General features: G+C 42.2%; 1 protein-coding gene across 3 annotated transcripts; it reads right to left on the bottom strand.

Annotated features, from left to right (window-relative positions):
• Positions 1-212: 212 nt before the first annotated feature.
• On the bottom strand, positions 213-26868 carry LOC124282814. Of its 3 annotated transcripts, none has more exons than XM_046718848.1 (3): positions 26747-26868; positions 3937-4040; positions 213-430 (listed from the first exon to the last, which is right to left on the bottom strand). In XM_046718848.1, exons 1-3 carry the CDS (start codon positions 26799-26801, stop codon positions 242-244), a joined length of 348 nt encoding a protein of 115 aa, XP_046574804.1. In that variant the 5' UTR covers positions 26802-26868; the 3' UTR covers positions 213-241. The 3 variants fall into 3 exon arrangements, 2 of the variants coding, with proteins under 2 accessions (XP_046574804.1, XP_046574803.1); XM_046718847.1 differs by lacking the exon at positions 26747-26868 and adding an exon at positions 20877-20995; XR_006900253.1 differs by lacking the exons at positions 3937-4040; positions 26747-26868 and adding an exon at positions 1229-1342.
• Between the last annotated feature and the right edge of the window lie 423 nt (positions 26869-27291).

Here is a 27291-nt window from a genome sequence, read left to right as displayed (position 1 = left end):
AAATCAGTACCTGGTGTATCCACCCCACGCACGAATAACATCTGCCATTTTCCTCCTCATACTCACTGAAACTGTCAGTCCAATAGCATGACCCTATTTCCCTCCTATATATACTAGTCAGATAATATGTATAGTGAAATACTGGTCGAAGCCCCGTTTAATCCCCTCACGACAATTATTTAAAATAGCAGCAGCTGGGAAAAGAAAACAACTCGGCCATGATATTTTATTGGTACAAGTTTCAGGATACATTTTTGTAATATTCATAACCTGAGCCATTTTTGGCAGCGACCTGGATGGTATGCACCTTGTCGGGGGCCATCTCACAGCGATGGGTGTGTCGGGCGCTGTTTGGGCGGATCTGGAAGCTGAAAGACTTACAGCCAGGGTGTTTGGTGCAGCGGATAGCACACTCCACAACACTGCGGGTCTGGAATATAGACATTGTAAGTGTAAGAACGTCATATGCTTTTAAAACGCTGGATTACCCGTTCCCTGTCCAGAACCCTACAGTTGTCTCCCCAAAGAAATCCCAGGAAGAATATGTTCCCAGTATCCCATGCATGTCTTCCGGTGGGCATTTCGACATAACCACACTGGATTAAAATGGTATTGCGGATTCAGCAGTATTCACATTTACATTCACAGTTACGGAAGCCTTACAGACATTGCATGGCTCGAATATTTGTACACCATAATCATAATCAACCAACACGCCATCTGAGGTCATCACAACAACACATGTGCCAGACTGTAGTCAGCCGGACCAAGACATTTGGTGAAAGGTCTTTTCAGGTTGTCGGCCCAGCTTTGTGGAACAAATTACCCCTCTCTCTTCGATCAGTACAGACATTCAGTACTTTCAAATCCAGATTAAATACTCATTTGTTCAGCATTGCATACGGAGTTCAGCAGCGCTCTTGAGCAGTCTTCACAAGACTGGATATTAGGGCTATATAAATGTATATCAATGTAAATGTAATGTAATGTAATATTGCTGACTCGGGGATTCAACAGCATTCACCTTTACATTCACAGTTATGGAAGCCTTACATACATTGCAAGACTTTCGTGAATAGCTTTGGCTGGATATCAAAAGTGATCAAAAGAAGATATCGCTGCAGGGTGAAACATCCCTCAATGGCTATGCTTGATGCTGTAAAAGCTGCATAAAATGTCAGATTTATTTCACTACATGAAAAGAAGATTTTATTTCCATACCACTTACCAGGACATATGGAACGTCCTTCCGACAATCTCCCGGCGTCAGGCCGCTGCACAGACTGCCCACTTGACCAGGCTGTAGTCGGTAACGGGCGTTCAGCTGGGCAGCTGCAATATATACACTGCATATTATACCTTAGACTAACAACTATTCTCTGAAATGAACATATTTTACTAAAAAAATGTAAAATATAATGAAAAGAAGTCCTGAGACGTTCTTCATTTTCAGAAATGAAGCTGAGGAAACTAGACTTGCCACATTTTCTAGACTTGCGTGGGCTTTCTTGGATATATTTACTTCAGGGTCTGTACGACAGACTAATTATACCTGGGCTCCAACATTAATACAGTGTATGACTGTCCGGCGTCTACAACATTCACATTGCATCACATCAGGGTTGCTGTAACATACACACATTGTATCACATCAGGGTTGCTGTAACATACACACATTGTATCACATCAGGGTTGCTGTAACATACACACATTGTATCACATCAGGGTTGCTGTAACATACACACATTGTATCACATCAGGGTTGCTGTAACATACACACATTGTATCACATCAGGGTTGCTGTAACATACACACATTGTATCACATCAGGGTTGCTGTAACATACACACATTGTATCATAGGTGAGCATCCTAACATAGATATTTCACCTTGTGCGGTTCTGCGTTAGTGAGTTTAGTTTTACGCCGCTTTTAGAAATATTCCAGCCAAATAACGACAGGAACACCAGAAATGGGCTTCACATACACATGTATGGGGAATCGAACCCGGGTCTTCGGCGTGAACGAACGCTTAACCACGTAGACCATGCCACCGCCCCTTCCGTGCTAGGATAGACCCCCAGCAACTTATACTGGTCATATGTAGGGACACAGCAAGGGGTCAGTGACTTCACCGATTGTCCCGACAGTGTATCCCGAAGGTGTAGATCGTTGCTCAAAATTCCAGTCATTGGATGGTCTGGTCCAGATGCGACTTTTGTACAGGTCGTCATCATAACGCTGGAATATTGCTGACTGCTCCATAAACCAAAGAAAGACGCACGCACGCAAGCACGCACGCAAGGTCGTTCGCTCACACTCACAAACAAGAAGAAAATTTTTGTGTAGAAAAGAAATAAATCTAATGTGTATAATGTCGGTCTCCGACGCATATGGCGGTGACGATCACATGAAATGTAGATATGATCGATCTGGTGTGGACCATTACTTTTGCTGCTCTGAACTGATATCGTACTCTTGCTGTATTAACAGGTTTTCCGTCTGAGAGGATATGCCGGATCTGCTCACCGCCAGAGCCGAAGTCAAGGAATGACCCATATGTCACTGTTATAGCTCACGGTGTCAACACATGACAGTTTCCCAATCACTTCCAGTATCACCTTCCATTAACTTTGCTTCTTGTTTCTTGTTTAACGCCGCAGTCAGCAATATTCCAGCTATATGGCGGCAGTATGTAAATAATTGAGTCTGGACTAAACAATCCAGTGATCAACAACATGAGCATCGATCTACGCAGTTGGGATATGATGACATGGCATTTTTACTACTAAATCTTTATTTGAATCCGGTTTGTTATGACATGTTGGAGTGACTTTTTTACCAAAACGTACTCTCCTGTATGAGTGAGGAGAAACAAAAGTGCTAGTAAATCAAACCCGTCCTATATATTGACGTGTATTTATATCGGTTAACACCTTGATCGTGACAGGATTCACACAGTCAGACAGGTCTCAGACGACCCGATCACATGTAGTCTGGCGGAGACTATTCAGCCAACTTACCAAAGACTGACTGACTGAGTTTGGTTTAACGCCGCTTTTAGCAATATTCCAGCAACATCACGGCGGGGGACACCAGAAATGGGCTTCACACATTGTACCCATGTGGGGATTCGAACCCGGGTCTTCGGCGTGACGAGCCAACGCTTTAACCACTAGGCTACCCCACCGCCCACTTACCGAAGAAGGAAGACGACAGTGACTCGAGTCGTGAAAGACGTTCACGAAATTTGAGATTCTGATGGGGTGAATTACGTTGAATTTATTTTCAAATTAGTGCTAAATATCCGGAGGCGGGGGTGAAATGAGGGTGAAATGGTCTGATTTGGTTTTGGAATAAGTACACAGACATTGCATGGCTCGAATATTTGTACACCATAATCATAATCAACCAACACGCCATCTGAGGTCATCACAACAACACATGTGCCAGACTGTAGTCAGCCGGACCAAGACATTTGGTGAAAGGTCTTTTCAGGTTGTCGGCCCAGCTTTGTGGAACAAATTACCCCTCTCTCTTCGATCAGTACAGACATTCAGTACTTTCAAATCCAGATTAAATACTCATTTGTTCAGCATTGCATACGGAGTTCAGCAGCGCTCTTGAGCAGTCTTCACAAGACTGGATATTAGGGCTATATAAATGTATATCAATGTAAATGTAAATGTAATGTAATGTAATATTGCTGACTCGGGGATTCAACAGCATTCACCTTTACATTCACAGTTATGGAAGCCTTACAGACATTGCAAGACTCTCGTGAATAGCTTTGGCTGGATATCAAAAGTGATCAAAAGAAGATATCGCTGCAGGGTGAAACATCCCTCAATGGCAATGCTCGATGCTGTAAAAGCTGCATAAAATGTCAGATTTATTTCACTACATTAAATGAAGATTTTATTTCCATACCACTTACCAGGACATATGGAACGTCCTTCCGACAATCTCCCGGCGTCAGGCCGCTGCACAGACTGCCCACTTGACCAGGCTGTAGTCGGTAACGGGCGTTCAGCTGGGCAGCTGCAATATATACACTGCATATTATACCTTAGACTAACAACTAGTCTCTGAAATGAACATATTTTACTAAAAAAATGTAAAATATAATGAAAATGAAAGGAGTCCTGAGACGTTCTTCATTTTCAGAAATGAAGCTGAGGAAACTAGACTTTTCTAGCCACATTTTATATTTACTTGCGTCTGGGCTTTCTACCTGGATATATTTACTTCAGGGTCTGTACGACAGACTAATTATATCCATGGGCTCCAACATTAATACATACACACATTGTATCACATCAGGGTTGCTGCGTATCACATCAGGGTTGCTGTAACATACACATTGTATCATTTGCACATTGTATCACATCAGGGTTGCTGTAACATACACACATTGTATCACATCAGGGTTGCTGTAACATACACACATTGTATCACATCAGGGTTGCTGTAACATACACACATTGTATCACATCAGGGGTTGCTGTAACATACACACATTGTATCACATCAGGGTTGCTGTAACATACATTGTATCACATCAGGGTTGCTGTAACATACACACATTGTATCACATCAGGGTTGCTGTAACATACACACATTGTATCACATCAGGGTTGCTGTAACATACACACATTGTATCACATCAGGGTTGCTGTAACATACACACATTGTATCACATCAGGGTTGCTGTAACATACACACATTGTATCACATCAGGGTTGCTGTAACATACACACATTGTATCACATCAGGGTTGCTGTAACATACACACATTGTATCACATCAGGGTTGCTGTAACATACACACATTGTATCACATCAGGGTTGCTGTAACATACACACATTGCATCACATCAGGGTTGCTTTGTATCGCATCATAACATCCACACATTGTATCACATCAGGGTTGCTGTAACATACACACATTGCTATCATAGGTGAGCATCCTAACATAGATATTTCACCTTGTGCGGTTCTGCGTTAGTGAGTTTAGTTTTACGCCGCTTTTAGAAATATTCCAGCCAAATAACGACAGGGACACCAGAAATGGGCTTCACATACACATGTATGGGGAATCGAACCCGGGCCTTCGGCGTGAACGAACGCTTAACCACTAGGCCATGCCACCACCCCTTCCGTGTTAGGATAGACCCCCAGCAACTTATACTGGTCATATGTAGGGACACAGCAAGGGGTCAGCGACTTCGCCGATTGCCCCGACAGTGTATCTATATCCCGAAGGTGTAGATCTTTGCTCATAATACCAATCATTGGATAGTCTGGTCCAGATACGACATTTGCACTGGCCGTCATCATAAAACGGGAATATTGCTGGCTGCTCCATAAACCAAAGAAAGAAACACGCACGAACGCACGCGCGCACGGTCGATCGCTCACACTCACAAACAAGAAGAAAATTTTTGTGTAGAAAAGAAATAAATCTAATGTGTATAATGGCGGTCTCCGACGCATATGGCGGTGACGATCACATGAAATGTAGATATGATCGATCTGGTGTGGACCATTACTCTTGCTGCTCTGAACTGATATCGTACTTTTGCTGTATTAACAGGTTTTCCGTCTGAGAGGATATGCCGGATCTGCTCACCGCCAGAGCCGAAGTCAAGGAATGACCCATATGTCACTGTTATAGCTCACGGTGTCAACACATGACAGTTTCCCAATCACTTCCAGTATCACCTTCCATTAACTTTGCTTCTTGTTTCTTGTTTAACGCTGCAGTCAGCAATATTCCAGCTATATGGCGGCAGTCTGTAAATAATTGAGTCTGGACTAAACAATCCAGTGATCAACAACATGAGCATCGATCTACGCAGTTGGGATATGATGACATGGCATTTTTACTACTAAATCTTTATTTGAATCTGGGTTGTTATGACATGTTGGAGTGACTTTTTTACCAAAACGTACTCTCCTGTATGAGTGAGGAGAAACAAAAGTGCTAGTAAATCAAACCCGTCCTATATATTGACGTGTATTTATATGGGTTAACACCTCGATCGTGACAGGATTCACACAGTCAGACAGGTCTCAGACGACCCGATCACATGTAGTCTGGCGGAGACTATTCAGCCAACTTACCAAAGACTGACTGACTGAGTTTGGTTTAACGCCGCTTTTAGCAATATTCCAGCAACATCACGGCGGGGGACACCAGAAATGGGCTTCACACATTGTACCCATGTGGGGATTCGAACCCGGGTCTTCGGCGTGACGAGCCAACGCTTTAACCACTAGGCTACCCCACCGCCCACTTACCGAAGAAGGAAGACGACAGTGACTCGAGTCGTGAAAGACGTTCACGAAATTTGAGATTCTGATGGGGTGAATTACGTTGAATTTATTTTCAAATTAGTGCTAAATATCCGGAGGCGGGGGTGAAATGAGGGTGAAATGGTCTGATTTGGTTTTGGAATAAGTACTTTCATCTCCTCGTAGATAATTAAGTATTAGTATAGGTCGAGGGCACACGTATATATAATTTGTTTCACCTTTGTTCAAATACCTACTTCAAATAAAACCAATGGCGCCCACGTTTTCTGCCGAAATTCGTACTTAGATATCCGGATTGCCCAGAATATCGTTATAAAGAATAAGCCGGAAATGGTTTTATGCCTACGTTTTTCTTGATGATGACATTCTTAGGAAGTCAACGACCAGGGGGTTTGTTGGTCACCAAAGAGCCTATTGTATTGACCAGGCCATCTTGGCTGAATCGCCTCATGCCATTTCTCTGCTAAATTGATTTCACTGCCTTACAATAGTTGCCGTCGGTTCATTACGGGGGAAACATGTAATTTACTGCCTCAGTTCATTGTCAGTCAGGACCACTAATAGGTCCACAGTGTTCAATACAGAGCGACGGAGGAGAAGACGTGATGGGCTTCTAAATGATTCCAGGCCATGTTCCAGTGTAACCTCCAGACTCGTATTACGTAACACAGCGGTTAAGCGCTGACACGAATTCAGCTACAAATGTGTCTTTCAAGAGTGTGTGTGCGTGCGTGCATGCGTGCGTTTTGTTTGTTTTGTTTGTTTCTTGTGTGCGTGTGCAAGATAACTCTTTCAAGATTGTTCCGTGTGGAGGTTATATACCTTTATATCATTAAATAGATTTGTCTCATTTGAACTGCGATGGTAATAACAATACACCCACCATTTAGTTTAATATTTCTTAAACGCTTATCAGTAATACCGAGACATATTACAACCATATCATGGCCACAAGTGACATCATGACACTAAATCCAGACAAACCTGATACCAACATCGTGAGCCTGATCACATCATCCGCTACGGCGCATCCGAGATCCATCCCATTATACTATTCTCTATACCAGTGTTACCATTTTTATACAAATAAGTGTCCCATCTTGCTGACTGATCAAAGTCAGTGAGTTTAGTTTTACGCCTCTTTTAGCAATATTCCAGCAATATCACAGCGGGGACACCAGAAATGGGCTTCACACACTGTATCCATGTGGGGAATCGAAGCGAATCGGCGTGACACCACCGCCCGACTAATCAAACCAAGTTTCACATGCAGAAATAGAGAAGAATAGACTGGGTAAGATATTGATCCCAGCGCACTTTAGATAGAGTATACGGTAAATGTGGGTAGCATATACCGTATTTGGTAGTGGATGTGGCAGGATGGCTATTTTCACTGAACTAAACCTCACATGCGTAGATGGACATATTTACTGTAGTACTTGACGCGAGGTAGCCCAGTGGTTACAACGTTCGCTCATGACGCCAAAAGCACGGGTTCGATTCCCCACATCCGATGTGTAGTCCATTTCCGGCAAAGCCATCCGTATCTGTGCTAATTGCAGTATCAAATAATACTCATTCATTTCATATTATCGTATTTGATTATGTTATGAGTTTGATTCTACTTATAGTGCACTCAAAGAAAACAGATAGTTACTCTCATGAGCCTTTACGGTAATGTTCATAACAGTATATTTCCCTAACTTTCGTAACTTTTGAGAATGGACGTTTCTGTGGTTTGAGGTGACAGCTCTCGCATACCATGAATTAACGTTTCTGTGTATTACTAAACCTGCACATCAATTCCATCTCAACCCTCCTCAAAGCATGACAAGCTTTATCAGACACCCCTCTCGAACAAATGAAGCCTTTTGGAAAGAAATTAATCAGCCCTGTGAGATCCAGACGCGATGATGTCAGAACGGCTACAAAGAGGACAACCGATACTCCAGTTTCCACTTCAACAGGGGCGAAACCCTTCAGGCTAGACGAAGAAACGGTTCGATTATCACCAATTACCCTGTTGCTATCTTAATCTGACCTTGACAAAATCCTCAACAGCCCCGTTCATCATTTGTCTACACACAGATGATCTCGTTCCTTGGATTGAAACCACGCGAGAGTTCAACATGACGAGACCTCTGCTATCTGCCGAAATGTTGTTACATGGTTCACCATGACTAGTCAACCCTAACAATCAGCCCGACCCGGAATTCATATATTTTTAAATATTTTGCATGCTATATTATGTTCCATTTTCGAACTATTTTTAATTCCTAAGAAACTATATTTAATTCCTGGCACTTTTTATGTAACCAAATTACAGTCCTCACGAGTAATATCTTCCGTGATTATGATTTTGCAGGAATGAGCGAGTGAATTTTGTTTTACGCCGCACTCAGCAATATTCCAGCTATATGGCGGCGGTTTGTAAATAATCGAGTCTAGACCAGACAATCCAGTGATCAACAGCATGAACATCGATCTACGCAGTTGGGATACGATGATATGTGTCTACCCAATCATCGAGCCTGACCACCCGATCCCGTTAGTCGCTTCTTACGACAAACATGGATTACTGAAGATCAATTCTAAGCCGGACCTTCTCGGGTGTGCAGGAATGAGGATTTCTCCGAGTATGTGAGGAAAATTAACCTTCGACAAAGTCTTTTTTAAATTTCTACATAAACTGTGAGAAGACACCTGAATTTGGTCATCCACGGAGCATGATTTTCGTTAACGGAAATGAACGGCAGTGGTAACAACGGTATGGGTAGTGTCAGTCGATATATCAATCCAACATTCCAGCCAAGACCTTAATTTCAGGAAGACTACATTCGGGTCCTGTCCATGGTCTGCTAACAAACTCAATATTACATTCAGAACTCATTATCATGTAGTTAGTGAGGTCACAAAGGAACATGAATTCCATTAGCGTTGTTCTCAATCTACATTACCCTAAAGTCGTTATGTTATTCATGCGTGTATCGGAATGAAATATGACAAGCCTATCAATCACGGTGGGATACCTTGTAAGGGGACGGTGGGGTAGCCTAGTGGTTAGAGCGTTGGCTCGTCACGCCGAAGACCCGGGTTCGAATCCCCACATGGGTACAATGTGTGAAGCCCATTTCTGGTGTCCCCCGCCGTGATGTTGCTGGAATATTGCTAAAAGCGGCGTAAAACCAAACTCAGTCAGTCAGTCAGTCAGACCTTGTAAGGATCGTCCCCCTCAACCAACGCAGGTACGGGGTTGGTGGTCAGCTTCGGCGTCTTGGTAGACTCGTGGGAAGGTGCTCATTACATTAGACACTGGTTTGTCTGGTCGATAACTTGCATGTCGCCGTAGGATGGCTGGAATGCTTTGAGTGAGGCGTTTACCATTTCTTAAGTCTTTATACTTCACTAAAGAAAAAGCGTTTCGTTAATTACGGCTTTGATCTGTCTGGTATATACGGGTAAGGCAAGGTTGACGTTCATAAATGTTACTCGATGCTCATGCTGTTGATCACTGGATTGTCTGGTCCAGACTCGATTATTTACAGACCACTGCCATATAGCTGGAATATTGCTGAGTGAGGCGTAAAACTTAACTCACTCACTCATTCACTCATAAATGTTACGTTGGACGTCACGTTGAACGTTGTGTACAACGCCGTTTTTAAGCATTTCAGTCATGTCAGCTTGTCAGCATAAAGTACATGATCAATACTTCAGTGTTTGTATACAGTACGTTCATCAATACACAAGGTCGACGTGAGGCGTAATGGTGAAACGTTTCTAATTCTAGTCTCGTATTGCAACGACATCATGGAAGGCTAATGAGTCGTACTCCGTGCATGAACTTTGTGCGAACCCTATTATTGACGCAATGTGAGGAGTGTATGTCCTGAAGGTTATAGACTATGTTCCACGAGTTATATCGATGTTGTTCGATGTTATCTGAGCTCATTAGGCTGAGGACTCGCTGCTTTCCTCTCGCTAGAACCTGGCCATGCGTTGATTTGTTGATAAATGACATCATCTATATCAGAAAGAGGCCAAAAGTACTCAGAGATATTGAAAGTGTTGACCATACACAGAGTCATAAGTAATGCATGGTTATAGGTGTTTATCACATGGGTAACAGTGAGTGAGTGATTTTTACTCCGCTTTTAGCAATAGTCAGTTATCTCACAGCGGGGGACATCAGAAATGGTCTTTACACAGTGTACCCATGTTGGGAATCAAACCCGGGTCGTGACGAGCGAACGCTTTAACCATTTGGCTACCACCCCGCAACAAGCTTTAAGCTGATAGGTATAGATAATAAAGCTGAACAGTATTATCGGGAAGCCCATTTCTGCTGCCTCCCTACCGGGTTATTGCTGGAATATTGCTAAAAGCGGCGTAAAACAATACTCACTCACTCGTCGCCTTACACGAGTTTCGCCCAAATTAGCCACCAAACTCTTTAAGAACGCGTAAGCTGAACAACAGCTGTCAATTTGGAGGCAACAGTGGTTTGTATCTTCTTTTACTAAAATAGCAACCCAGATTACACAAGCACAACTGGAAGAAAACATTACAAAAAAGGCAAAACTTTCTTTGAAAGGCCTTGCTGTGTGCCGGTAAATGTCAAGAGGTAATTGAGATGTAAGACGTGGGGTTGTCAGATACGGCGAACCATGGGTGTGTTCAGTGTGGAAATTATGTATCTGTGATGCTTTGTCTCGTGCCAAGTGCGGTAGAATAAAATATTTGTCTCGGGAATATTGTTCATAGATTATTTTCAGAGTACACATTTGGGTTAAAGGGGTTAGTGACTTCTTTGACGAAGAATATTGAAAAGTGTGACATATTTGAGGTGTTTTCAAAACCGTGGAGAAAATAAACCCGAGGTTTTCTGTTGTTTTTTTTGTTGTTGTTTTTGTTTTTTTAAATTAATAAATTCTGTTCGGCGCTGGCGAAATATTTATCATATTAACTTTGGTCATTAACCCACGATCACCTCATTTAGACATTTTTTCTACAGAAAATAACACCTGTTGAATTATCCTAACCAAATAACCATAAAAGAGTCAATAGACTCTACGTTGTTAGAACCTGTAGAAGTCTAGATTGGCCACCCAGACATGTATGGGCTGTATTGAGATGGCTTAAGACGACTGGACGTCACTTTTCAGTAAGATTCAAGTATTTATTTTTGTTTGACAAAAGTCCGCGCAGGGTGTAAAGTAGTATATCCCTACTTTATGACAAGAATGAATCAAGTACAGTACAACCAGAAATTATTGAGAATTTAAAGATTGTAATTTTTTTAATTTTTTCACTCATTACTCACGCATTAAATGTGAATATTAGCAGAACATAACTCCAGATTCAAAGACAGGTGAACAGTAAGTATTTTGTCAAGTCACCATGGGCAGCAATGCAGGCCTCAATGCGGCGGGGCATACTACTGATCAAAGAAGTTAGAAAGTCGTGGTCCATGCTGTCCCAATATCGGACCACCTCTTCTTTCATTTCAGCAATATTTGTCAGATTTTTCTTATTGACACGTTCCTTCATAAGTCCCCAAACATTTTCTATTGGATTTAGGTCAGAGCTATAGCTTGGCCAATCGAAAAATGTCATATTTTGGGTCCGAAACCAGGCCTGTGAATGCTTTGAACGATGTTTTGGGTCGTTGTCCTGCTGGAAAATCAAAAAATGTCCATAGAACACGAGAGCAGATGGAAGTAAATGTCCCTCGAGAATATCTGTGTACCGCTCACTGTTCATATGCCCTTCAAATACACAGAGGGGCGTTGCCCCTAACACAGATATGCCACCCCAAATGTTAAATTTCGGACTGTACTTTGGCCGCTGATACAAAGGTTTTTCGGTTTGTTTGGTCCAGAATTTCAGTGTATTAGGAAACAGCCACACAGAACTTTCGTCTGAGAAAATCACATTGTCCAAGTTAAAATTTCTATGCTGTAAGCACCAGTTCAACCTTCGCTCCTTTTGTTCAGGTTTCATGATTGGTGATGGAATTCCTCGACTTTTCTGCCAACCCATTGCATGCAGCTCAGTTCTAATTGTCTCCTTACAGACAGCCACAGTTCCTCTATCAACCATATCCAGCCTTAGCTTTTCTAAACTCCTTCGTTTGTTTTTAGAAACAAGAATACCAAGCCGACTCCTGTCTCCGACAGTCTTTTTTTTCTGGGCCTACCTGCGTCTCCCTGGTGCTCAATGCCATATTCGTTTGCAATATTTTTCAAAACACGATAAACAGTGGACAAAGGGATGCCTGTTCTACTTGAAATCACTTTAGCTGATCTGATGTCCTTGTTATAATACTCTAAAATCAACTTCCTCCTCTCTAAATCATCCATCACTGGATCACTGAAAATGTCGTCTGCTAGCAAGTAAACAAAGGGGGATAACTCTTCACAAACTAATGAAAAAGGATAAACGGAGTTATCTCTCTTGAATGAAACCAAGCACTTGATAGCTGGTCAAGGTTGTTTATACTAGAAATCCAATTAAACATATTCCTAAAATTCTCAATACATTTCTGGTCATACTATATGATCACCTGCTCGTTTCGAACTAGGGCTTACTCGATGCATTCGCCATGTCCTAATATATGGACGGAAATGTTTTGATAATTATTTAAACTATGTTGAGTGAGTGAGTGTGGTTTTACGATCATGCTGCAAGTACATTCCAATTTAACGAATATTAGGTATTATATACCAGACGTTTAGTTTCTCCCGTTTTTACGGTTGGGTTTACATAATTTTGGAACATTATTTCGTGTTCGAATCCAAAATCGAAATAAATTTCATTATGGTATAGTTTCTTTTACTTTTCCGTACACCACATGACGGGTGACTGTATATAAATACAAATTCTCAACTGAGTGAGCCAGAATATTAGAACAACAACATGTCATCCGGGGTGCCAAAATAGCGCGCATAATACAGTCGGAATCGGACAGTCGACTCTGATTTTGGCAGATGATTCACGAACATAATTATGTCGGGTTTATCTATAAGAAACATTAGAGCTCCCCGGCGTTTGTAATGATGTAACAGCATCCAAATTGTCAGCTGCGGTCGAACCAGTTGTCAAAAGAACGGAGCTGAACACCACATGACACACTCCAACACCGACACTGAACAAGGCACTGAATCGTCCTCACATGTTGGAATCACGTAGCCACCATGTGTTTATTTCTTCAGTCAGAGGCCACAGGCCCATATGACATACATGTGAAATACATATAACAATAAGTATAAATAGATATGTAACAAAACATACATAGTTGACAGAGCATACAGGTGTACATTACATACCATACATACATACATACATACATACATACATACATACATACATACATACATACATACATACATACATACATACATACATACATACATACATACATACATACATACATACATACATACATACATACATACATACATACATACATACATACATACATACATACATACATACATACTCAGTAGTATATTTGTCTCATAGATTCACAGATAAAAAGTACGCGCATTTCATCCTTAGTATGGACTAAATCCTTTGATTTACATACACAGCATGATCCATTAAGAGATGACTTCCATGACTGAAGCAAAGTATTTAAATTAGCCAGGTAGCCTTTCTTAAAATAGATGGATAAACATATTAACATCAAGGACATCTTGGATTACACACACACACACACACACACACACACACACACACACACACACACACACACACACAAACACACACACACACACACACAAAATCAAACAACCGAAGTAATAAGAAAACAGGGTACTCTTAACCATATTTCTTACCCATGTTTTGTGTCTACTGTCTAGAGCTTAGTCTATAATGTGGAAGCTGAATTAGTCCAATATTTGACAACACATGTCATGTATATCAGCTGTAAAGGGAATCTATCACATTCGACCATAACATTACAAGATGATTTACTGATTTCAAGATTTTTTGTACAAATTTCTAGTTTCACAGATTCTATTCAGACCACATTAACACAAACACTGTAAATTGTCAACGAAAACGAGGAAGCTAGTTATACATCACAATATGATAGAAAAAATGGTTACAGTGCTGTTAGTTTGACATTTGAGTATATAATCATCAAATTAGTCTGTCGCACAGTCCCTTTCCCTACTGCCTCGCCCTATCTGCAATGTTAAAGCCCTAAATGAAGCAAGTCTAGATTTCCTCAGGTTCTGAATTGCTGGTCTTCCTAGGGCTCCTTTTCAATTTAAATGGGTTTGTTTGTTACTATCAAAATTATATATATTCAGAGACTAAGCGTTAGTCTACCATCACGTCGATGTCAGACTTCTTATTCGTAGTCTAGTGGTTAAAGCATTCGCTCGTCACGCCGAAGGCCCGGGTTCGATTCCCCACATTGGTACAATATGTGAAGCCCATTTCTGGTGTCCCCCGTCGTGATATTGCTTGAATATTGCTAAAAGCGGCGTGAACCCAAACTCACTCATTCACTCATTATGCGCCTCGGAGTCGGTAGGCGGTAATCATTCAAACCCCTTTCCGTCAGTCAGTCTTATTCGTTGAATACCACAGCAAACGTGTATCGTGTTAACGAGTTGACATGACCTCAGTGATGGCGTTGACCTCGAGGTCGATATGAACATAACCACACAACAGAAGCACAGCACCGTGGAAATTATTTATGAATTCACAGAGCGGAGGATTGCACAGGCTCCTTCTAATGAAAATACAATCACCCAATGAGTTGCCTATTTCTACTTTCAGCGATGAAGGGAATCAACTGGGGACTGTCTGCAATGATGGGACGACCCATGTAATTACACGGTGTGAGGCTAGACGGGTCTACAGGGACCCGACACGCAAGTGGTAAACGCTGGAGTAAGAGTGACTGAGTTTGTATCCCTCTTTAAGCAACAGTCGAGCAATAACACTAGGAATATATGATGGAGATTATTCTAATTTTCCATCAGAGAACACACGAGGTTTGACCCAACTAGGTATTGAACTTACATACGCTTGTGTTGTTTTTATGCTAAGGAGAATGAAAAGACTGTGAACCCGTATAGTCAATTTCGCCATTATATTTTATATCAGTTATACATATTCTGGATAACACTGGAAATTTGCTGCATAAATCGCTGGATGAATGGATGGGTTACCACTTGGTATGTCACCAGATTATCAGTGAATAAATCACTGATAATACATCGGATACCGACAAACGTAATCACTGTGGAATCACTAGATAAACTGATTGACAATTACCAGATTCACTGGCAATCATCACGGAAGAAAGTAAGAAAGTTTTCTTTAGTTCATAAAACTAATATCACCGCTATGACATGTATATAATTAGAGATTTGTTTATGTTAGGCTTCTCGCATCAAATCCCCAGATGTTCCTCTCTTGTCTGACAGGACTTCAAATCCTCATGCATCACTTCCTTGCCAAACAGAACAATAAATCCCAAGGTGTTCCTCTCTTTCCAAACTGAACATTAAATCCCAAGGTGTTCCTACCTTGCCAAACAGAACATTAAATACCAAGGTGTTCCTCTCTTTCCAAAAAGAACATTAAATACTAAGGTGTTCCTCCCTTGCTAAACAGAACAATAAATCCCAAGGTGTTCCTCCCTTGACAAACAGAACAATAAATCCCAAGGTGTTCCCCCCTTGCCAAACAAGTCAATAAATCCCAAGGTGTTCCTCCCTTGCTAAACAGAACATTAAATACCAAGGTGTTCCTCCCTTGCCAAACAAGTCAATAAATCCCAAGGTGTTCCTCCCTGGCCAAACAGAACATTAAATACCAAGGTGTTCCCCCCCTAGCCAAACAAGTCAATAAATCCCAAGGTGTTCCTACCTTGCTAAACAGAACAATAAATCCCAAGGTGTTCCTCCCTTGCCAAACAGAATAAATACCAAGGTGTTCCTCCCTTGCCAAACAGAACATTAAATACCAAGGTGTTCCTCTCTTTCCAAACAGAACAATAAATCCCAAGGTGTTCCTCCCTTGCTAAACAGAACATTAAATACTAAGGTGTTCCTCCCTTGCCAAACAGAACAATAAATCCCAAGGTGTTCCTCCCTTGCTAAACAGAACATTAAATACCAAGGTGTTCCTCCCTTGCTAAACAGAACAATAAATCCCAAGGTGTTCCTCTCTTTCGAAAGAGAACAATAAATCCCAAGGTGTTCCTCCCTCGCTAAACAAACAGAACAAACAATAAATCCCAAGGTGTTCCTCCCTTGCTAAACAGAACATTAAATCCCAAGGTGTTCCTCTCTTTCCAAACAGAACACTAAATACCAAGGTGTTCCTCCCTTGCCAAACAGAACATTAAATCTCAAGGTGTTCCTCCCTTGCCAAACAGAACATTAAATCCCAAGGTGTTCCTCCCTTTCCAAACAGAACATCAAATCCTGATGTGTTCCTGTCTTACCAAACAGAACATCAAATCCACATGTTTTCCTCTCTTGCCAAACAACATCAAATTCCCAAGGTGTTCCTATCTTGCAAAACAGAATATTTAAATTCCAAGGTGTTCCTCGATCTCTTGCCAAACAGAACATCAAATCTCCAGGTGTTCCTCTCTTTCCTAACAGAACATCAAATACACTCACGTGCAAAAGAAACGTCCCCAAGTATTTTTCAACTACCAAACAACACAAGCACAAACACGAATAGATATGCACGTTTAATATGACGAAGCTGTATGTAAAGCATGTCTGACATAAAGAAAGAGAACGTGGTAAACCTAACAGTGGTACAGGGAATGGTGTCACATGGGGGTCGATTGTCCAATATTCGAGCGCAAGCCGAAACAACAAATGACAAAACAGAGGCTGAAATGGGAAGGCAGATCGTCAATACCGCGCATGTCCACCCCTTACATCGGTGCACGTTAGAACACGTCGTCGGGCCGAGTGTCTCTTGATCATGTGACCGGGGATCCGACGCAATTCTGTCTGTGATGCCTGAGCCAGTGCATTTCTCGTCAATGGAGGGTGTGGAAGCTGCAGAATCCGACGTCCAAGATGGCCCCACAAGTGCTCTGTCGGAGACATGTCAGGGGATCTTCTGGGCTAAGGCTGGGCAGGCACATTGTTGACGTTGAAAAAGGCCGTTGTGACAAAAGCGGTGTGAGGTGTTCTTTTGCCTGCTTGAAACAAGGTTCCTGGATATTGCTGGAGGAAAGGCAGGATATGGGGCCGCAGAACTTCATCAATATACCGACGGGCTGTTTGGCTGCCATTGATGATAACAAGGTCGGTCTTGGTGTTCCCACATGCCACCCCAAACCGTCACACTCCCTCTACCATATGGTTCCGTTTCCTGAACGCAACAACGTGCCGTCCGTTCCCCACGCCGGTGGTAGACACGTCTTCAGTCGTCAGTTCTGTTCAAATGGAACCTACTCTCGACGCTGAAAAGGACCCGTTGCCGGTTCCGTTGCTGCCACTGACGAACATTCCTGGCCAAAACCAATCTTCGACGTCGATATTACGGCGGTAACGTCATGCCCCTCAACATTCTATAGGCTCCGATTTCCATGTAGACGATGTCGTCTGGACACTGTCCACCTGCTGACGCGATGACCGAGGCTAAGCACTGATGATGACGTCACGGCAAGGAATCTGTGCTTAAATGAAGCGTCCGTATATAACGGTCCTCTTGTGGGGTAGTGACTTCCGGTCGACCGCTCCTCGGCCTGTCTGCTGTCCGGCCAGCTTGTCTGTAACGTGTGTCCAATGTCCCAATCGTTCCTTTTGCACAACCCAGGATTCTTCCAACATGCAGCATGCCAATCGGTCTTTCTCTCTTTTCTGTTGTTAATCGAGGCATGTCCTACTGGTTTTTCAAATGATTGTGATTGCAAAGAACAGTTTCCAACGTGTTTTATAAACGATCTCTGCACGTGCAGGAAATTTCAATGAATATAGTCATTTTTCCCGCTTCTGGCATGCAACACGTGGGGTGTCATACACTTGTGTGTTTGGGCAATGTGTTCCGAGCTGTTTTTCATGTTTTGGCCATATCCATATCGATGACCGTCATAAAACCAGTTAAACGTTTCATAGTTGGTAAATCATCTGTCCACGTTAAACCCACGCAGTTATCATTGTCAGGAATTGAGGTAATATTTCATAATTAATTCCTTTCACAAAGGCTTCCTGCTATCATTCTGTGTGTTTTCAATATTTGGTATTCATCCACATTCAAGGTTTCTGTCAATACCCCCGATGGGGGATTACACGGTGACAGCGAAGACGCGCCAGGAGGAATGGAGGTGACGCCGCGATGTGTGAAGTATTGAAATGTCCCTCACACGAGAGCAGTTAAGCCCGTAAAATGTCACTCTTGTCGGAGTTGCCAGTATAGAGAGATGCCATGAGCATAGTACGAACAAAAAAACGATTATTATGTATTTTCTTGCTTTATGAATACTGAGAAGGGAAATTGAATTTCAGCGTGGAATAAAGATGTGTTGCGATGGGCACAACACAAAATAGTTTAGTTGATTTAGCTCAGAATCGGCATACATTTCAGAGTTGAACATTTCCGCAGGGGGAATCTAGTGTGAGCGAATACTTGAACTACTTGCCTACTCCGCCACCATTATACGTTCAACTGGTCAAACAGGCAGTGAGTGAGTGAGTGAGTAGGGGTTTTCCACGCTTTTAGCAATATTCCAGCAATATCACGGCAGGGGAAACCAGAAATTGGCTTCACACATTGTACCCATGTGGGGAATCGAACCCGGGTCTTTGGTGTGACGAGCGGACGCTTTAACCACTAGGCTACCCCACCGCCCCAATGGGCATACATGCCAAGCTGTATATTGCTCATCTAATGAAGGGAGGGGAGAACGCGCCATGTTTTCTATGCAGATTTAACATGACATATAAATCAGTGAACTCGCGTCATATCAAAATACGTTTCCCTGCCTTATTCCCGTTAATACGGCGACTCAGCGCCTGGGGCGGTAGGGTAGCCTAGAGGTTAAAGCGTTCCCTCGTCACGCCGAAGACGCGGGTTCGATTCCTTACATGTGTACAGTGTGTGAAGCCTGTTTCTGGTGTCCAAGGCCGTTATATTGCTGGAATATTCCTAAATGCGGCGTAAAACCAAACTCACTCACAAAGCGCCTAGGAGTCGGCAGACTGTTTCTGAGTGAGGGTATTCATTCAAACCCCTTTTCGCCGTACCACTCCTTTTTTCTTTTTGTTGATGTTGATGCGCAAAACACAGACTTAAACGAAGGTCCATTCATTCCGGGTGTAACGAAGTCGTATAAAGCGACTAGTTGGCTATATGGGAACGAGTGAGTGAGTGAGTGAGAGTTTAGTTTTACGCCGCACTCAGCAATATTCCAGCTATATGACGGCGGTCTGTAAATAATCGAGTCTGGACGAGACAATCCAGTGATCAACAGCATGAGCATCGATCTGCGCAACGGGGAACCGATGACATGTGTCAACCATGTCAGCAAGCCTGACCACCCAATCCCGTTAGTCGCCTCTTACGACAAGCATGGGTTACTGAAGATCAATATTCTAACCCGGATCTTCACAGGTATATGGAAACAAAGGTTAAAGCGCTAGGTTCGGTAACAAACGTTTTTACCAATTGGTCAAGAAACGCAGTGTGTTGTCTTATTTAACATCCATACCAGTATTGTGTTTACTGCGGCTTTGAACAGTATATTCCGGTTATAGCACCGCGATACGGATACCATGACATCATACTGTTTTAGATGACGTCACTTGGTTTATCATAGACGTAACTCGAGATGCCATTCTGAAAGACTGGTGGGGCTATAAGATTTAACAGAAATGCCACACACACAAAGTTAACCGAAAATAAATCTTGAAAATTGAGAATTTGCCCTATATATTTATCTGAATGGTTGACTGAGAATCAGTGATGACACCATTATTTCGGGAAAAAATGTTCTCGCTCTACCGGTAGCAATGAAACTCACACATTTATCTGTGAGAAGATGACTAAGTATTTGTTTGCAAGTTGCCTGACGTCACACTCAGTAATCCTTTTGCCATATAAGGGCGTCTTGTAAACAATTGAGTGTGACAGGAAACAGTCGGTGACGGATGAACGTTTAAATTAACGCTTCACCGTTACCATTACTGGAATCACTGAAAATGATGAAGCATACGCGTTCGGTTTTAAATCAAATTTAGAGCTATTCTAATTTTGTTATATACCTCTGATTTCCATTCTACCATTACCGCGTTATTAAGATTAGTTTTAAATACATACTGTGCGTATATAACGTGATTATATACCTCTGAATGACTTTAATTAACCAATCACAATCCAGTATTTACTGAAGCAGAATTTAACGTAATCCAACAAAGTAAAAGTCAGTAATAAATTATTGTGAAGAAAACGACAACCACACACGTGTGTTTCAAAAACTGCACCCTAACAAAAATATTCAAAGAAAGCCCTCCTCTACGGTAAGAAATATGCATGCGGTGAGTATCAACTGAAGACTACAGCCACCTACCCGATTGTACAGCGAGTCCGAGGAGTGTTGAGAGCACCAGGAGATGTACATCCGTGCTCATCGTGCTGCTGATGGAGCGAGGAAACAAGGGGACGTAAACTCGGCAGTCACCCTACATCAATGTATCGATCAGCTCACAGAACGAGCTGGGCTTGTGGTCAAACACTGGACTGCTCATCACTACAATTGGTTGGTTGGTTGTTTTATGCCGCACTCAGCAATATTCCAGCTATATGGCGGCAGTTTGTAAACAATCACGCCTGGACCAGACATTCCAGTGATCACCATCGATCTACTGGACTGTTCATCACACCAGATGGTTTGTTGTTTTAACGCCGCACTCAACAATATTACAGCTATATGACGGCTGTCTGTAAATAATCGAGTCTGGATCAGACAATTCAGTGATCAACAGCATGAGCATCGATCTACGCAACTGGGATACGTTAACAGGTGTCAACCAAGTCAGCGAGCCTGACCACCCAAGCCCGTTAGTTGTCTCTTAGGACAAACATGGGTTGCTGAAGACCAATTCTTAGTCCTAATGTCCAACCCGTACTTTTATGCTATAGCTCTTAATAAATTAGTCTAGATTTTCCACAGGTATAGTATCTAACTCGAACATGTTATTTGGATTCAATTTAAACGGAGTCTTTTGTTTCTGTCGATATTATATGCACGAGTATCTACGTCAGTGTATCTACTTCATGACAAGATAGACAAAATGACCTCTTTCTGTGTTTAGAAGACCACAACAAGCGAGACCTCGCCTAAGATGATTGCTAGGTAATCATTAACGGTAGACGTGTTAGTCATTGACTACTCCATTGCATGCCCACGCTGCTAAGTAGTTTAGTACATCTACAGAACTAGCTCCTCGGAGCCACTTCCGGTATACATCGCTCGCTCATCACCGGAAGTAGAATGCCAGGGGCGAGGAAACAGATCAGTCATGGGCATTAACCAAGGCCATGACAAATGTATTGTATGTGCAATGGGTTCAACCTGGGGTTTCATCCCGCTTAAAAGATTACTTCTGCCATCTCGTGATGAGGAGGAGGAAAGAAGATATGGCCGGTGGGGATTTCCGGTTCCTGGCAGTCTGCAATGTCCGTAGACTTAAGTAGAGTGAGTGAGTTTTACGCCGCTTTTAGCAACATTCCAGCAATATCACGGCGGGGGACACCAGAAATGGGCTTCACTTTTTGTACCCATGTGGGGAAACGAACCTGGGTCTTCAACGTGACGAGCGAACGCTTTAACCACTAGGCTACCCCACCGCCCCCCATGGACTTAATGGATTTGGTGGTCAGATTCAGTGATTTACTGACTGTTTTTCATGTTTCCTGATGCAGTGGAGAGGTGCTCATAACATCAAACACTGGTTTGTGGCGATTATGTTCAGGCCATCGTCACATTGTTGGATCACTGCTGAGTGTTGCACTTAACCAGCGAAAAAAGCTGTGATGGTCGCCGATGTGGACGTTTACGCCTGGTGTACAACCTTCTGTTCGGCCTCGCAATAAACCGTAGGCTAAATTATTTCTGACAATTGACGTTTGATGAGCAGTATCATAGCTTATTTATTACCGGCGCAAAGGTAAAGAGCATATAAATGCATCAATGAAAATCAGTGATGACACCGGGTGTTCCGTAAAGACAAAGCAAATCCTGCTCCACCATTAGCAACCGCGACTAAGAAATCTGGCAAGAGCAGGTGTCAGTATCAGTATATTGAAGCCTCATTATCTCGTGGATAAGGGAAATAACAGTACTTAAATTCTTAATGCATTGATTTATATGTTTTTGGAGACGGAGGGCTGATATTTGACACTAAACCCGATAAACTGACTATATGAAGATATCGCCATATACAGAAGCCCCAGTCACCGGAGTGCGACTCATTAATGTTCACTGTATTATTACTCATCTTTCAGGTTGCCATTTCAAAGACATGTCAATCTTTTTCGTAACCACACGTCTGGTAAACTAATACCGTTCATCGGTTTGTTGTAGCCTATAAGATTATACTTACGTTGGAGCAGGCAAACCTCTGGTATTCTACTCCATGGAGATCCGAACAGTTACATGGTACAGTACAGCTTTAGACTTGCACCGAGGTTGCACCTTATCTTTAAGTTGCCCTGCAAGGCCTTTGTATTATACAACACGCACGTCATACAATAGTGAGTGGGTGAGTTTAGTTTTACGCCGCACTCAGTAATATTCCATCTATGTGGCGGCGGTCTATAAATAATCGAGTCTGGACCAAACATTCCAGTGATCAACATTATGAACATCAATCTATGCAATTGGGATACGATGACATGTGTCAACCAAGTCAGCGAGCCTGACCACCCGATCCCGGAGTCACCAGAAATGGGCTTCACACATTGTGGGGAATCAAACTCGAGTCTTCGGCGTGACGAGCGAGCGCTTTAACCACCAGGCTACCCTACCGCCCCGATTGGATACCGACACAGATTTGCATTGGGCAGCATAAACGGTGAGATAGTGGTGAAAAACATACGAATGGGACCCTGAAACTCAGTGATGACGCCCGGTGTTTGCAATAAGAGAAAGAAACGTATTCTATCCATACACCGAGGATTGTCGACATTATGGCTACTAATTCAGGTTCCGCTTTAACCACCAATACAAAAGTCGCATTTAAATTCACAATTGTAAATAGACGTCAAAGAACGCAATTTCATGCAAACGGGATGCTGAATTATGAATAAAACTACCACTTTCAAATGGAATAGAAGATTTGTAACAGTTAATACAGAATCTGAATGAGATCGTATTTTACTCTAAGTCCGTAGCATTCACCATAACCTTTTTTAGAATCTCCAGAAAGCTGGTAATGAAAGCTTGATGCGGATTGTCAGATCCTAGTGAACCAAACAAAGCCATAAAGAAAGATTGTTTCTTCTCGGAGTTGAACTGATTGGCAGGGTAGAAAATGTGCTATCCCTGTGGAAATGTCACCTCGTATATGAGGCCTCTTTTATGAGGTCTTGGTGCATGACTAGAACCGGAAACGAGTTGAGAGCGCTATTAGCCCCTATCTACTGACAAGATCACAAGCGAGAAAAGTGCACGGGAGTGATTTCTTAGGATCCGCTGAACGTGCTTGTATCGACTGAGGAGCTTTCTTTCAAAAGAAAAAGTTCATGACCTGATTCTACAAATCATCTGAAGACTGTCTTTCAGGTGCTGATCTAACTACGGCGTGGTACCACGGTGGGCTAGCATCATAAATTCAGCATTAGTCTGGACTATAGCACACAGACACACACGTCTGTTGTTTTGTTCCATTTAGCACCTCCCACTGTACAAATAAGGCCAAGGTAGATTTAAGGGCTCTACCCACCTTGCAGTAAAAAGTGCAGTGATCTTGAAAGCAACCTTCAACTTCACTTTAGCCTAGACCTCTTAATAAGACTGGAGTCTTAACTGCATTATATGTGATGCATATTCATTTTAAATATTTTAAAATTGTTCATGTAATTTGAATCATTATCCATATTATTATAAAAACATAAATAAACCAGATCGCCGGTCAAGGCAAGCTGGGATGACCAAAGTGGTTAAAGAATGTAATTTGCAATGCAGAGTTGCGGCCCTTTTGCGTGGCAGGAGCGATCGCGGGTTTGAGTTTAAATTTTTCACGATTGTGTATTTTCGTTTGTCAGCACCATTCTGGGTCTCGTGGGTTTCACCAACGTGGTAGACGTGTAAAATCTGCATCACTGCAGACTTCGCCTTTGGTTATACCTCCAGCACCTTGTGTGTGACGGTCAATATCTGTATGAAGAATCTGCCAGGGAGGGGACAATTATATCTCAGAAAAACCCTGACGCAGAAGATTCTCTGAAGTCTGTGGGGAAGGTATGGATTAGTGGCCACGTCGACGGTTGAGATGTAGTTTATTGAGCACCTGCCAACATGACGCCCAAACTAGGGTCTTTCTCTTCAATTAAACCTAAATAACCGAGAGCAATTCTGAAACGTCGAGGCAACGATGCTGCACATTGAAGCAATTCAACTGGACACTGTTTTCAACTTTCTCTATTCGATTTGATGAGCAATTCAGGCTGACGGGAGATGTTTCTATTTCTATTTTGTCAATGTTCTTTTGATGGCTCAACTGTTTGTTCGAGATTAAAATGTGTTTGGAGCCATTGTGAAAGAGGCATCCCCATGGTAGGGTTGAGTGAGTGAGTTAGTATGGTTTTACGTTGCTTTTATCAATAATGGAGCAATGTCACGGCGAGGAACACAAGAAGTCAGCTTCACCCATTGTACCATTTGGGGAATCGCACATGATCTTCAGCGTGATGCCTTCTACCCCGCCGCCCCTAGTAGGATAGCAGTACAACAGTATCCTGAGTTTACCACAGAACTTAACGTATGTACATTTCATGTATAGAAAGGACAGGACCAACTGATTTTTGCCTTCAGATGTCACCACTGTCATGGTGAAGAAGAAAGGACTGCGCCATGGTGACAGTTTAATGTTTCAGAGCGAGTTTCCCACAACTTTTCACAGCTTGACGTGGAAGGAATGCCTGAAGAGATGCAGGTCCTAGACTTTACCGCTTCAGTGAAGCCAGTAAGCACTAATATGGTGCTGACAAACCTAAAACCAGTATCTTGGATTCGAACCCAATATTCTACAAATGGTCTAAATGAACATAACCAATAAACACTAGCTATTGCACCAGTGTTGGTCAGTTGTACATATTGCCTCCACTACAGTGTGCTTTTCAGCCTAGAGCGTCCACTCGTCACGCTAAAGACCCGGGTTCGATTCCCCACATGAGTACAATGTTTGAAGCCCATTTCTGGTGTCCCCCGCCATGATATTGCTGGAATATTGCTAAAAGCAGCGTCAAACCATACTCACTCTGAGTACACCTCTGGAAGAAGCCTACAATGTATACATTCCACGATGGTGTAGGTAATCGAGATATAGATAGATAGATAGATAGATAGATAGATAGATAGATAGATAGATAGATAGATAGATAGATAGATAGATAGATAGATAGATAGATAGATAGATAGATAGATAGATAGATAGATAGATAGATAGATAGAGATAGATAGATACTTAAACTAAGCTATACAGTCTAAACGTACTATACAACCAGTCGTACAAGAATCAGAGATTCTAGCAACATGTACATCGGATCCAGAAGGGGTGCACACCCCCTTTGTCTTGAAAGTTTATTAAATAACCATTGAAACTCGGGTGTAAATGAAATGTGAACCCTCCCTTTTCTCAATAGTGCAGCCCCCCTTTCTAAAATAGCTGTATCCGCCCCTGATGTACACCATCGGTCTGTCACTATGCCAACTGACCATTCCTTGACTGGTTCAGTCGGTTACTCAACACATACACGTTTATAACACCCGATGCAGAAGGAGACAAACACGTTTTCCAGAACCAGTGCAATATGTATTTCAAAACTTCAGTCATGTCTTGTAAAGATTTAAGTTTTATGTGTAAAGTCCGAAGACAATTGTGCTTTTGAGAATGGTAAAAACCTACAGGGCTTCTTGTCTTCAAAATAATTTGTTTTCTGTTTGTTTTCTAAATTTAAACGGTTTTGGGTTTTTTAAATGTGGTTTCTTGTTAACTTAAATGAGTTAACCTCACACATTCTTGAATATTTTTAACCACCGTGCCACAAGCTATCGCAGGCTCTCAAATGGGAAAAATCAATACAACAAAAACCGTCCTCACTGAAATACTTGATGTCAGCGTCACTATGAGCCTATACAGTGATCGAGTAAGCCAAGCAGTGATTTAAAGGTAAACCATACATCTAAGCAGAAAATAACTTAAAATGTCAACATACCAGCACGGGCGCCAACTACGGACGCGATGACCAGCAACATCGTCCCCGTCGTCATTGTCGTGGACGTGGTGTGCGTTTCAAATATAACGACGTTGGTTATAGGATTAAGTCTCCTCGGCCCTTCTTCCAATCACTGATTACACTTGGCGGGAGAGACTCGGGACAAAATTGAATTAACGGTGAGAATGTGAGAAAGTTCTCTCCAGCATGCCAAGTCGAGGTAGATTTACGACTCATATATTGAGTTTCTTCAGAGAAAAAAACATGTTTGCGATCCTGAACGTTATCTGTTTTGATCTATTTCATTTTATATTGATTGTCTTCCACTTGTTCATACGTTGTCATTGTTTATGATGATGCATTATTGCCAACTGCGGTCATAATTACGTTTGTTAAGGTGTTTACCGTCAAGCTGTACATCACATACACTGTTGGAGCATTGGAAGTTATTAGAATATTGATTACATGTAGAAGGATTTTGAATGATGTTCCTAATTAGCATGCTATATTTTCATTTAGAGCTGTCACCTGTTGATTTGTCGGCG

Source organism: Haliotis rubra, unplaced genomic scaffold (genome assembly GCF_003918875.1).
Source record: "Haliotis rubra isolate DU_JTF1 unplaced genomic scaffold, ASM391887v1 Scf303, whole genome shotgun sequence".
Taxonomy (NCBI): domain Eukaryota; kingdom Metazoa; phylum Mollusca; class Gastropoda; order Lepetellida; family Haliotidae; genus Haliotis; species Haliotis rubra.
The sequence above is the reverse complement of the archived record's forward strand: the minus strand, read 5'-3'. Positions and strand labels throughout refer to the sequence as shown.

Excerpts from the sequence above, each read along its gene's own strand:
- LOC124282814 (XM_046718847.1), bottom strand. The coding sequence starts at position 20,937 with ATGAGCACGGATGTACATCTCCTGGTGCTCTCAACACTCCTCGGACTC. Across the intron at positions 4,041-20,876 it reads CGGACTCGCTGTACAATCGG|CTGCCCAGCTGAACGCCCGT; the intron begins GTAGGTGGCTGT and ends TATATATTGCAG. Across the intron at positions 431-3,936 it reads AGGACGTTCCATATGTCCTG|ACCCGCAGTGTTGTGGAGTG; the intron begins GTAAGTGGTATG and ends TCTATATTCCAG.